The 14,092-nt window shown below is 39.6% G+C and overlaps 1 protein-coding gene and 1 long non-coding RNA gene across 2 annotated transcripts; one reads left to right on the top strand and one right to left on the bottom strand.

Annotated features, from left to right (window-relative positions):
* Positions 1 to 449: 449 nt before the first annotated feature.
* Positions 450 to 7,987, bottom strand: LOC138035151 (uncharacterized). The gene is made up of 3 exons (XR_011129464.1): positions 7,589 to 7,987; positions 3,555 to 3,596; positions 450 to 1,711 (listed from the first exon to the last, which is right to left on the bottom strand). It is a non-coding gene; the product is annotated as an uncharacterized lncRNA (long non-coding RNA).
* A 4,556-nt stretch (positions 7,988 to 12,543) lies between these two features.
* On the top strand, positions 12,544 to 13,701 carry LOC138035152 (hyaluronan mediated motility receptor-like). Its single transcript, XM_068881980.1, has one exon. It carries the CDS (start codon positions 12,544 to 12,546, stop codon positions 13,699 to 13,701), a length of 1,158 nt encoding a protein of 385 aa, XP_068738081.1.
* Positions 13,702 to 14,092: the final 391 nt, after the last annotated feature.

Below are 14,092 nucleotides of genomic sequence, written 5' to 3'. Positions count from 1 at the left end.
CAAATTCTCCTCCTTGTTGTTTGCATAATTTGCTCGTTACTTCACACAGACAGCGGTGGATTAAACATTGCATTTTCCTTCACGAGTTAAATACTATCAGCGTCTCATTATCCGTAATGTACACAACTTTTCCCCAAGGTATAGTTTTTTTGCTTTTAAAAATTAGTTCTTTCAAATAATCTTACAATTGTTATCACATCAATCATATTAACGTTTTGCAGACCCAAGACCTGCCCTTCAGAAACAAAAAAAATGTTTAATTTACTACTTTCCTAAACGAGTTGAAAGATTTGTTGGTTGGCGAACGTTTACAAAATGTTCATATAGGTCCCGTACGTTTGATAGAATTAATCCTCCCAGCACGCAAAGCCCGCCTTGTTCCATAGCAGTCCTTTCACGCTACAACACCAATCACAAACAAGCGCAACATAGAATCAAGACTGTGGTTCTTGACTGGCCAACGATCTGGAGTCACCGTTTAATTAAACAAAGCAGACCAAAACCACCTGACTCGCGCGCAGTGCTTTCCCGCGCTTTTTACATAGCTACACCTCGTATCATGCCAATTACTGATTCGCTCTTGTTACGTGCGGACACCTTGCGGTAAGGACTGTTTCCCTAATATGCGCGAAATAAGGAGACTTGAAGCACATTGTATCTAAACGTGCAAATGAGATAACTAGCCGTCTTCACATTAAAAGACGAAGCAAAATATAAACCTTGCGAAAAACTTGGCAGTGAGCTTAAGTTTTCATTCCAAACAGCTCCTTGATTTTTCAGTGTAAATCAGAAGCTTACCAATCACTGGGTCCGCTGGGCGCCAACGCATCGACCACCAGCTTGCGCTACAGTTTTACAGAGCACCGAGGTACACGTCTCACGAAAGATTCCGGTTTTGAACATTTCTCGAGAAGGCGAAGCAACCATTTGTACAAAGTTTCTCCGTCATTTGGAACATGTTACTTAGTCTCCTTCGGAGCCACTCGAGCAGCAGTCACGCAAACAACGTTTCTCACCCGAGGAGCGTTACGTGACTTTGACCCGAACCACTAAGAAGGAACTAGAATTCACTAAGCGTTGACAACGTTACAGCATGCGATGGATAAATAGAAAGAATCGTCACCAAGGCGTAACGAGCCCATCATGTTTTGGTCACGTGTATAACGCGTTTGAGGTCAAGAAAGAAATCTGGGTCAACCAGCTTTTAAGCACGTGGCTTGGATCCCTTTTGTCGCTTATTGTACGCTACACCAAAGCAGCAAACTCATTCATTCCTGATAAGATATGAAAGCCTTCTTGTCCCAAAGAACTCGCCTATTATTCTACACAAACACCCAACAACTGTCCGTATATTATTAATTATAAGCCACAACGTAAGCGATTGACTATACAAACATATTTCCCTTTCTATATAATATAACCTTAATTTAGAGACATCTACTTTGGACTCGTCTTCCCTGGCACAAGAGAAGAAGGCGTTTAGCGATAGCGGGGTTGTTCTCCCAATGCAAACTCCGTAGATCAAGTACAGTTGTTTTCTACAAATCTTTGGGTAGTGGTTGGCAAATATACAAAGGCGAAAGTTCTCTAGCTGTTATTGCATGAAAAACTCTCCTTGATGGTCCGTCGTTCCATCGACATTTTGAAATCTTCTTGCTTCTTCTTGCATACTTTCTTTGATCTTTAAGATCGCAACCGATTCACAGTGATCCTGAAAGGAAATTAAAGCTCTCGTTAAATAAAACAAACAAAAACTAAAAAGGAGCTTTTGATTCAGAGATATTTCTACACTGCTCCATGCACTGCCCTCCCTACTTAACAAGTCTCTGCACTGGTCAAACATTAATTTTTTGGTTCGCTATACTCTCTCCTTCAAAGTCACTGTTTTTAGCTGTGTTCAAATTAAAGCCGAAACATGATTAGAGTAAACATGTTTAAAGGAAACATGCTTCGCCGAAACATGTTTTTTATTGGGTCGTTCACACCAGCTGTCCGTGTGAAACACGTTTCATGCATGGTTGTGTAACTTATGCTGTTTCATGACACTCGCACAATTTTTTTACAGCTGTAGATTGGAGCTGGAAACTTCTGTAACAGTTGCATTCATTCTTTCGTTTAGTGTTAAATTTCTAGACGTTCGGAGGAGGAGGGCTATGCAGCGTTTAACGAGGAGACGGCATTTGCGCTTTCTTCGTTACAAGATATTCCGTTTCCAAAAGCTCATCGTAACAATCGCCGATAACTGCCGTTGTATTTCTTCGTCGCCCCATATTGCAACTAGACATTTAGCCTCCTAATAGCCCCAATTTTGGTTCTTTTGGGCACTTACCTCCTCTCGCATGAATCCGCCATTTTGAACGTGTTTGGTCGGATCATGATTGAAACTACCTCGCGAGGTTATTTCAATCATCAGAATAATCATGTTTCAACCATGATTCGCGCCTTGCACTGTCTGATGTGAACACTTTTCATAACGAAACACGTTTCATTCGTGATCAGACTAATCATGTTTCGGCCAAGTGTGAACACAGTATTAGAGGCTCCTAAAAGTTGTAATTTGATCTACGACCAAGCAAAGAAGAGGAACGAGCCTAATACCGGGTTGACGTCATAGACTGCTTTGCATTGTGATAGTTCTTTGAAAACAGCATGTTGTTTATCTGTCCAGAAGTGTGTGCCCTTTACTGTTCGTGGAATTAGCACAGCGAGGAAAATACATTGAATGTAACTGCAGATTTGGATTTATTTGGTTAGTGCACATGACATCGACTGTAGACGAATAATGGAAGAACGTTGTCTTTTCCGATGAAAGACAGATCGAGAGGTAAAAGCAACCGTGTCAATGTTTGGCTGAAGGAAGTCGATAAGTTCAACACGCACCAACCTCTGCGAGGATGCTGATCAAGTTAGATCATATTGGAAGTAACATATCAATAACGAGTGGGAATGTTTCATCCGAGGTTCCAAACACTAAGAAACAGATGAAAGCATGACGCCGAAGGCAGAGTACTTACTGCTTCGAATTTCAAAACACGAAGCACGAGTTCTTGGTTCAATTCTCGAACAACTGGCCGACTATTGTTTCGTTTTGTTTTTCTTGCTAGAGACGGCAGAGAAAAATTATAAGAGATTTGGATATCGTATCTAGATCTCTAAGGTTTCATCAACTTTTTTATTGGGCCACGTATGAAAATACATCTACGTGATGTGGTATACATCCTGTGATTGGTCGACTTGGTTGGTGAATTATTAATGATTTTGAGAAAGCTTTATAAATCCATCCCTGATCAGTTGGACAATGGTAATAAACCGAAGGGCCATCTCACTAACCAATGAGGTGAATACAAACATGGATTGAAAAAAGTGCGCTCAGAAAAAAACATACGCCGGTATATTCAACTGTAGGAGGAACACTTTAAGTCCCTTGACTGCAAATTTAGGACGGCCCATTTTGTCAACCATAAGTCATTTGTAAGCTCTAACCACGGATAAAACACAATTTCATGCTTTCAATGTTTACGTACTATCAACGTTTACATAATTCATAAACTCACTTTAAAAGCCAGTTAGGGGTCAGTACTCTAACTTGGAAATGTCTGCAAACAAATAAGAATTAAAGTATTTTAAACCACCGCATGGGGTGACACGAAAGGAAAAAAAAAAGGGTGGGGGCACGATTGTGCACGCACTCCGAGCGGTCAGCAGACAGGACACTGCCACAGACCGCGAGGAGCATGATGCACGTGGGGATTAGAGTACGTTCAATCGAACGACGAAAGAAGTGTGATACACGTATGAATCATTTTTACAAGTGATTATGGCGTCAGATGACCTGTGGTTGTTTTCAAGGCGTGGATTAGGCCAGTTTCGTATTCTAACGGTTGGGTCGGATCCAGCATGAAGTGAAGGCAAATGTGTGGCGGGGGAATCTTTTCATATTATTTCCCCTGCATTAGCCTCCATTTCATGCTAGATTCAGTCTAACCGCGAGAATACGAAACTGGCCAATTTCAAGTTATCCTCGAGACTGGTATAACGATAATCATATATTATCAACCGGCTTTGAATATACACTTAACATTATTTCATGACACTGACAGTTGGAAAGGAATTCTGGGAATTGAACGTTTTTCTTTTAAAATTCAACCCAGATATCGGGACTCGGGACTGGAAGCTACGATTATTAGCTCACCTGTCACCGCCCTGAACCACTAAACTACCGAGTCGCCGTTTGCTTAGACAACATTTTTAAACACAATAATCTAATTTATTTGTGATAAGACCAGGCTTTTCACGTGCGATAACACTCGCTAAGAACTTATTTTAGACAACTAACGAGAAAGGTCCGACCACACTTAAAACAAAGCTAACCATTTTGAAATTAGCGCTCAATCATTGATGAATTATTGTGATCCTAATCTAGATAACAGGGAACAAATAACAAATACGTATTGAAGAAACTTTGTAACTTGTTCATCGTGGTCTAGTGAATAGAAGCTGTTCCTCTAAGCCGAAGCTCCGTGTTCAAATCCTGTCCAGGGAATACTTTTACCTTTTTTTTCTTTTTATCTGCTACAAGTCCTGGGACTTAGACCAGTGCATATGGCATGCAATTATGATTATCATATATTCAACGCTGGGTGATATTATATGATTATCGCAATTCCACTCTCGAGAACATGTTGCCTATTTGTTGGTCACCCAACTTTCACAGAAGCAAACAACATTTCGTGTTTCAAATCAGAGTTGGAAAGTTTGTTGGTTCTCTACTACCCTCCGAGAGGTTTTAAATTGGATTTGATTTCTGTCAAGTGTCCCCAATTTGTACCCCAGTGCTAAATACAGTTGACACTGAACTAATTTTGCGTCTCTTAAAAAGGTTTCTCCCATTTAACCACCAGAGCATTGAACGCTGCTTGTTCAAGTTACGAGCCGCATTCAGTGAAGAACGCAATATATTGGCCCAAGTGCGTGATCTCATGTAAATTAATTAATTAATTAATTAATAACAATAACTAATTAAATGAATGAATAAATGACCATGTCTTAATAGCCTGCTTGCAGGTGGTAGATGTTGTTGTCGCCACGAAACACCATGTTTGGAAGAGCGTGCGATAGGTCTGGGCCGGGTGACAAAACGACGGGGTGGGGAGTAAGACGAGCGGAGAGATTTAAACCATTTGAGCCAACCTACCGAGAAAAGGCTGATGTTCGGACAGGCGGTTTTTCTCTCCGCTCTTCTCACTCCACAACCCGTCGTTTTGTCACCCGGCCAAGACCTTTTCCACACTCTTCCAATATGGCGTCTGATACGTGTTTCGTGGCGACAATAACCTGCGATCAGGCATACTTTCCTTAGAGACAATGTGAAAAGTTTACGTTTTCACACCCTCTCTAAAGAAAAGTACATCAACTGCCTGCAAGCAGGCTAATTAACAAATAGATTGGCACACGAGGCGATAGCCGAATGTGTCACTGATGTTCTTACCACAGTTTGATGTCGTCTTCTGTGATCTATTACTGAACAGACGCACGGCAACATGGAATCTATTTGTTTTATATAATAAGGAATTAAACTTTATTCGGAAAACTTTGAGATGGTGACGTCAATCGTGCGTCTGTCCTCTAACAGATCATAGGCAAGAAACAATCAAAATGCGCAAATAACTTGGGTTATTATATATTTCTTAGAGACGAAGATAACAATGATGTGAAGTACAAGTGCTGGTGGAAGAACAAAAGGAGCAAATAAGAGATCTTTTGTTCTTGTCCACCAACATGGCCGCGATGACGTAATGAAAAAATAAGCAATAATAAATTCTTTCAAAGGTGAAAATTGCAAGATCCCGTAGGGCGAGTGCAATTTGTGGTCTTCGAAAAAAAAAATTCTTATGCATTCCAAATAGCACAAGAAAAATCATGTGATTACTTATTCATGATTACTTATTAAAAATTTACATGAAAAAAGTCGGAATGGTTAAGCAGAGTATCACGCAAAAACTGCGACATCTAGGGCTCGGATTTGATTGGCTTTTTGTGACTGTCTTTGCTCACTGACCAATCAGAATGCTTGGTTTCATACTTGTTTTTGCAAAGAATTGCTTATTTTCTGCGCTGTGTCACCTGAAAACTGCATTTCTCTTAGACAATCAGAGTTGACAATTTTTTTCTATTTATATTATTAATATGGAAGTGAGTGCTATACATCTTCATGTTTCATAGGCCTAATTCCAAAATGGCCGCTATTTACTGACTTTATTCAAATTACTCCTTGTTCTTCGTTCGAAGGAAATATATTTTTCTAAATTTTGATCAGCGGCATCTGGAAATGACTAGAAACAAAAAAAGGGTATCAGAATGACAGTCATTTTGGAATAAGGTAAAACGCATGTGTGTTCCAGATTTAACGAATGAGGACATGAAGAGGCACACAAAGTTCACCGTTGCCTTCCCTTTCAAAAAAAATAAAATGCGTGTGCCGCAATTTTCGAGCTTACAACCTCCGCATTCGACCTTTTAACCTAAATGTCACTTTCTGGTGATCATCCAGGGTGGAGCCCGTACAACTTATACGGTACACCGGAAACGGAGCAACTATTGTCAGTCAGTCATTTAATTTTCTCATTCCACCAGTCACATGGTCTGTTGGGTTCAGATGACGTACTTTGACCTATTTCTAAGATTTGCGGCTCTGATAAGAGCAGTCCGTGGTAAAGAAGTAAAGAAATGTTCCCGATAGGATACGACAAACGCATACGGCATTCTTCCAGAATTTCCGAGCGGGCCAGCCTTTTCAAGTGTCTGACATGAGCGCGAATATAGTATGTTCGCTACAGTTGTCGGTGTATTTTGACTGTTATTGATTTAAGGTCTGTTGTCATAACGGAGGAAAAAGCAAAACGGAGTGTCATTCTTCGACGCTGGAGAAACATGGATTCCACCCAGGATCATTTAACCAGATGATTTATTAGTCATTAGGCTGACTGTCCAGGCCTTTTTTTCTACTGGTCCCCAAGAAAATAGAAACAAGGTTTGAAATTCCAGGCGTGGTAGCTACACCATTTTCAACAAATGAACTAACTCCACAGAATTTAAACCCAGACCGTTTGCAAAATTTGTTTGGCGATCTTTCACGTAGCATTTGTTAATGTGCAAAGTTCAAACTTTCAAGTGAAAAAACAGGCTCTATCGAAACAAGTTTTGGTTAAAACCTGGTTGTACATGTGTTCCAACTGAAATCTTTAATAAAATAGCTTTACACAGTGCTCCGTGTCAGTTTTTAAGTGCCAATGTTCACATGGTTTAATGATTACCTCATGCAATTAACGCATACGGGTCACATTTGTGGCTCCCCGACCATCATTACGAGTCTGATTTAAGGGATGAGGACACTTGATTATGTTTAAAATAACGATATTTCTTTTTTCTTTTGGAATATGGGATGAGGACAATACTCCTCGTGATGTCTAAGATAACTATCTTCCTTTTCATTAGATTTCTTCTAAGTTACGGCTTCCCGCTTCAAATATCTTAATTGATAATCGACCAGAATCTTAACCCTAAAATTATCAGAAAAGAACACACTTACATTATCTTGTGACAATGGCAGCAAATTGCCAAACTGTCTATACCCCTCCCCAGGGGTACCAGGATTGTGATCATTCTGATTATTCTACAGACAACACAAGCACATGTACAGGTCAGTTACATCAAACGCTATCAAATTTCGCTCATTAACCCTTCCCTCCTCAAAGACATGCAGTCTTCTTTAAAATCAAATTAAATCGTTTAAGTTAGTGATATAAAAATCCAACTTTCAACAAAACAATAAACATGTACAAGAGCTCTACGTTACGGAGAGCTATGTACAAGAACACAAGACACAAGAGTGGTCGGGTATTCTGCAGTTTACTTGAAGATGAAGGCATCAACAACAAGAAAGAGGAGATCCATAAAAAGGTATCAGTCAAGTAATGGAGCTGCTATTTTTTAGAAACTCTCAATCAAATAACAGGAAATGAAGCTACATGCATTTTTGTGCACAAAATAGAAGCAGCAAATTTACAAGAAAGTTACTGTATAAATACCTTAGGAAGGCCATCCATATCAGGTTTTGAATCTGAAACAAAATGTTACTTTACAATCATCAATGAACATCATTACAGAAGTACCTCAAAATTCTCCGTCTTGTTTGAAAATAAAACAAGGATGAAAGTCCAGGTTGTTTCACAGTAACAATCAAATCAGATCAGGCAGGAAACGGTCAACAACATCAATTAGGTCCACTCAAAAAATGTCCCCATTTAAACCCTTTCCTGACCCAAGAGTGGCACTTTTAGATTTCACTCTGTCTAAAGCCAGACAACTTTACTCGTCAATGGGGCCCCCCTCAGGCAGGAAAGGGTTAACACATTGATTATTTGAAAGTCCAGGGGTTTCAATAGAATTTTAAATAAGTAGCTGGTTTGAGTAGAGTAACAGATTGTATCAACCTCCACCACATTGAGCTTTTTGAATGTTTAAGGGGGGGGGGGTGGTACTTAACCACAGAAAGACAACGCTTGCTAAGGAAGTTTTTAGTAAAAGACCAAAAAGGTGGCATGAATGGTTCTATGAAGAATCTTTTTCAATCATGGAAATCTGACATCATTTCAATCAGAAGGTGCCATGCATTTCAGTTTAAAACTGGTAAAAGCTCCCAGGAAACGAAAGTAAGAGGTGGTTTTTTCACCACATGGCAACCATCCCATCATTTTTCATGAACTGTAGCATGGAATTTCTAATTGGACAAAAAATGGAACTGATATTTTGAAAAGTGTATCAAAGGAAGGCCTTATGACATCATAATCTTTTTCGAAATAATTTGTAAAATCCATTTTGTGTCAGGATTCTTAGCATAAGTGTTGCGTTAAAAATTTGTGAAAAACAGTTAACTCGCTGAGTTTTTAGGCATTCTCTGTTTTGGTCACATCCCTTACGAACAGCGCTGCGCAACTTCATATTTGGTTAAAGCAACGTGAAGCTATTAACGCAGCTCTCTTGCAACATATCTGCAACGAAACGGTCGCTAATGCATCACCGATGCAGCGATCATTCAGAAGTCCTGCAGTGCTTAGCAAACAGTCTTCTCGAGCAGCGTTGGTGAGTCGCAAAAGCAGCGCTGCTAAACGGTCGTTTGTTTCAAGTGCAGCACGTCGTGCTGCTTACAGTAGGTGAGAACCAATCAAAATGCACACATTATTGAGCTTATATTATAATTCTTCATTCACTTGATGGGGCTAACATTACATCATCACCTGCGCTATAATTACATGAAAGGTAGTTGGAAGAATATTTGAAAAGCTGAGAAATGGCCATTTACATGTATTTCAGTTATTTGAAATCATTCACAATCTCCACCCCACTCCCCCAAAAAAAGTTTCTGAGCAACCAGCAGCAAATTCTTATGCATTTTTGCAAATCATCCTAGAAAACAACTACATTGTACACTTTCTTTGCCCTTTTGTATGATAGGGTATCCTGTTTATCTAACTGCTGGTAGTCTGGCTATCAGCCAACAGGTTTGATTGGGAATTGTTCTTCAAAATTTCATCACGTTGCATGAACCCTGCAGGGCTTATCAGTAGCAGATTTTGTTTCAGGTATCCCACATGTGCTGGTAAAATGTAATGTGCCAAAACTAAAATTAGAGTAATTTAGCTGTTATTTCATATATCACATGCCTGTTTAACCATGTCATCAAATTTGGACTAATTTTGTTGTTGTATGTGAAAAGTACAAAGCTACACAGTTGTAGAAAACAATACCATAATTCCTAGTAAGGTGAACAATATTAAAGTTGTTTGGATTTTCTTGTGATATCAAGACTTTTTTCCTTGTCAAGGTTAAAAGTCAGTGCCCAGAGACAGTCACAGTTCACTCCTTACCGATGTTGTGGGATTCCAAGGTCTACTGCCCGGCCTGTGAAGGTAAAACAAATTTTAAAGTACAACTAAACTCATAAATAAAAGCAAACATGTTTAAATACCACACTTACCTCAAGATGTGCAATGTTATCAAAACCAGCAGTCATGGATCCATTCTCCATTTTACCTTTCAAACTCCTTTGCAATGCAAAATTGCTTTGAAAACAGGAATGCAAACAGTTTGTGATGTAAAATCGAGAATAGACTCATGCCTCTCAGATAACAGTCATGGGTCCAAATTACTGCTTGTTCTGCCAAGTTTACATACTTTTGCACGGCACAGAAAAAGCGAAATTCTGGGAACAATGGAGGCATGTTTGCTTTGGATGGGGAGATTTACAAAAGGAACAGAAATATTTTACATGCACGTTAAGTTTAGCAGTAAATACATTTCTCGCATTGCAAATTATACATGTAGTTACATCCCTTTTCAAACTGACTGGCTTTAAATTCTTTTCAGTTCTAAAGACTTTAGACTTACAGGTATAATTGCCACAAGTCAACTTCTTTGAGTTGAGTGATGAAGTTGTGCGAGTGCCTAGAGCCTCAATTTTTGGTGCAAAAAGATAATTTTTGTCTGCACAACTGCTGCCAGGTTAAATGGCACTGAATGTGACAACTCTGACCAAAACATTAAAATTTTAATCACCAAACTTAAGAGAAATTATGTGTACCCAGTGTGGGGTACGTAATGTACACTATTGCTCAAGTATATTCTTAGTATTCATTAAAATTCATATCACGAACATGCAAGGCTGCTTAGCACAATGTCATGCAAGACTGGAAAGAAATCAATGCTGACATTTGAGGAGATAAGCTTTTTTAGACGGGCTCTCACTATCAAAGACACAAGCATGTGAAATTGTGGAAGAATTCATTGTTGGTTGTTATCTTGATCTGTTTCACAAACACTCTAGTCTACAGTCATGTACAGTATGTCAATAAATACTATTGTGTAGCAACCAAAAATGAAAAAACGGACTTAACAAGAGAAAGTTTTTCAATTAATAATTTATTAATATTATTAGTCTGTTAAAGTTTTCTTGACTGAAAAGTGCCTTATCAAGTCTCAAAAGCTTGGGTAAGCTGTGCACATAAATTTGACTACTGGTACTTACTGTAATAACGCAAGACTTACATTGGCATGTTAACCCCAGGTGCTACTGAGCTGTTAAATGGAGGTTGCATCCCACCATAGTTCTAAGGAAAGGAAACAACTGTATTAATAATAATTATTATAACAAGACTACATTGTAGACAACTCTTTCTGGCCATACATGTTCTTTGAGACAATCTTTTAGCTTTAAGGACAGACACATTAGCTAGGAGAAGAAAAAACATAACTACCAATACATACATACTGTACAGTGTGCAAATGTCTCCGTGCATCAATTAGGTGAATCAGATGATTTTTAGACAATAAATAAATAAATAAAAATAATAATAATAATAACAATAATAATAATAATAACAATATAATAATAATTATATAATAATGATAATGATGATTATTACCCTTAGCTTGATCTTTTCCAAAATTATTACGCCTCCTATTGGTGGATAGCGCATTTTTGTAATAATATTTCGAGAACACGTGATACATTCCAGGGTTATTATTGGCTGAGAAATTTGTGTCTTTTTACCCCTTGACCCATAACAAAAAATATTCACAAACACCGTCACTTGTCAAAGTTCATGCTGTCGCACCCCACCCCTCGATAACCCATAGATGTCACGCGTGACACGTGTGGGTGAGTCTTTGTTGCCATGGTAACAAACCCTTGGATCCATTACCCCCGTCTCTATTTTTCCTTTGTCTACCCCCTCTAAAATGTTCAGTAAATCTATTATCAGTGTCACGCGTGACGATCGTAGGCGGAGCTTGTAACTCGTGATTTTTATGTTTGTTTGTATCCTCTAGGGTTGCCCCTCCCCATTTGAAAGTGCACACAACAGAAGGCAGTGAAAAGACTGTGCTCGCACTCAAGATCCCTTCTCGAAATAACCCATACTTGACATATAGACTTGCAAGACACGTAGTGCACTTCGAATCGGGCTATACTATGTAAAAATGTACTGTTTACAAGATAGAGGCGAACTCTGAAGGGAAGACGAAAGCTTCCATCCTTACTCTTTCTGAGATGTTTCACCGTCGCTTTTGCGTTTAAATCTAGAAAGAAGGCAAATATAGTCGCGATCCTTTGACGTCATATCAACGAACCCTTAAAAAAAAAAAAAAATCAAAACAGCGGAAGAAGGGCAAAAGGATTATCACTGCCGTGTGATAACGTCATACCACGGGGATATCTTTTGGTTAAAAATAAGACAACGGAAGAAGGGAGAAAATTAAACGTCATCATTTGACGTCATATCAACGAGATCACATCCTCAAATAGGAAAAAACACTTGTGTGCGTAACCGATGACTCAGAACGTTCCCCCAAAACTGGGAATAAAAACTCAAAAGGGGAATGTCCCGTAAAACTAAGCAAGACTGTATAAAAACAGCAGTGCGATCTCTCGATCTCAATCAAGTTTCAAGAAGCCTTCGGGTAAGAATTACATCGGATTCACGAAAAATGGACGAAAAATGCACTGTTGAAGTTATCGCCCCAAAATCAGAGAACGATGTTTTACGCAAGACAATTGCGTATCTATACGAACAACATAAACAATGGAATGAACGAAACAAGGGACTCGTACGTCTCGCGAATCAATTACACGACACCATTCAAGAAGTCGCGTCTCTAGAGGCCCAAAACCGACGACTGGAAGAGAGTCTTGCTAGAGCCGAAAATAGAATCGCGCAGTTGAGTTTGATGGCAAGTAACGGAAATTCTTCTCAGGGAGCCATTGTGACGCCTGGAGTGTCAAAAAAGATCTTAGAGTGTCTCAGCCGAGAAAATACAAGGCTTAAAGGGGTCATACGGCAAATGACGGCCAGAGCTTCGGGGGACGCGATCGATTTGGCAACAGAAAATTGCGATCTACACGACGTCATCATGAAATTAAGGGATGATAGAGATGGAAAAAGGCAGAAGATACAGGAACTCGAGAAAATATTGCATAATATTCAAGACGAAAATGTAGATGGTTTAAAGCATCAAAATGTGCGTTTGGTGCACAAAGTCACAGAGCTATTGAGAAAGCTGGAGGTCAAGCAAGTATTTTGCGAAACCATCGTCACCGAAAACGAGACTCTAAAAAGAACAATGCAATCGTCAGAGGGCGAAAAGATGGTCTACGTCTGCGAGGTAAAGTCAGTAATCGGGAAATCTCTGGCAGCGCGAGAGGTCATGAGTCAAGTTTGGGACGAAGAGGGCAACGGCTCTAACGAAGAAAGCGACAACGATGACTTGGAAGAAAATAGCAAAACACTTGGAGGTGAAGATGTGGAAAAATGGATAGAGAAAGAGAAAGGTTTGCGAATGGAAAGCGATGCTGCCGGGTTACACCAACAGGTCCGAGACTTGCAAAGACGTGTTGAACACCAACACGATCTCGAAGCTGAAAAAGTGAATGCGCTGACGGCGGAAATCGAACAAGCTAAACAAGAGAGAAACGCCCTGCAACAAGAAAAAGAACAGCTACAAGAGCAGACAAATCAGATCGAACAAATTATCAGGGACCATGACGCGGAGGTAAAAAATCTCAAAGGAGAAGTGAATGGTTTGCGTACGAGTCTTTCCAAAGCTATTAATGCGGGTGAGGTCTTACAGAAGGAATTGGATGAATAGCGAGATGAAAATAAGTTAATGCAAGAAGCTCTCATAACTTACGAGAGGGATTTTAAAAGAGAATGCGACGAAAAAAGAGATACCATGCATCAACTACAAGAAATGAAGGCAAGACTAAAACACGAAATGGACAAACATGCAGAACTGAACGGGCGATACAGAGAATTGATGCGACGAGTATCGTCTTCGCTCGGCGCTTGTCGAGCTCGAGTATGTCCCAACGAGACTTCCCTACCGGATACACCCCAGCCCCCGAGGCGTTCGGTTCGACCAGTTAACGAATTGCAATGCCCCGTTTGCCACCGAATGTTTCCTCATTATATGTTAGAGGATCACATGAGAGATTGCTCTGACGAATAAAATACGAGTTTTTTGAATGTAATCTAGAACT

Source organism: Montipora capricornis, unplaced genomic scaffold, assembly GCF_036669925.1.
Source record: "Montipora capricornis isolate CH-2021 unplaced genomic scaffold, ASM3666992v2 scaffold_269, whole genome shotgun sequence".
NCBI lineage: Eukaryota > Metazoa > Cnidaria > Anthozoa > Scleractinia > Acroporidae > Montipora > Montipora capricornis.
This window is presented reverse-complemented; position numbering and strand designations above follow the sequence as displayed.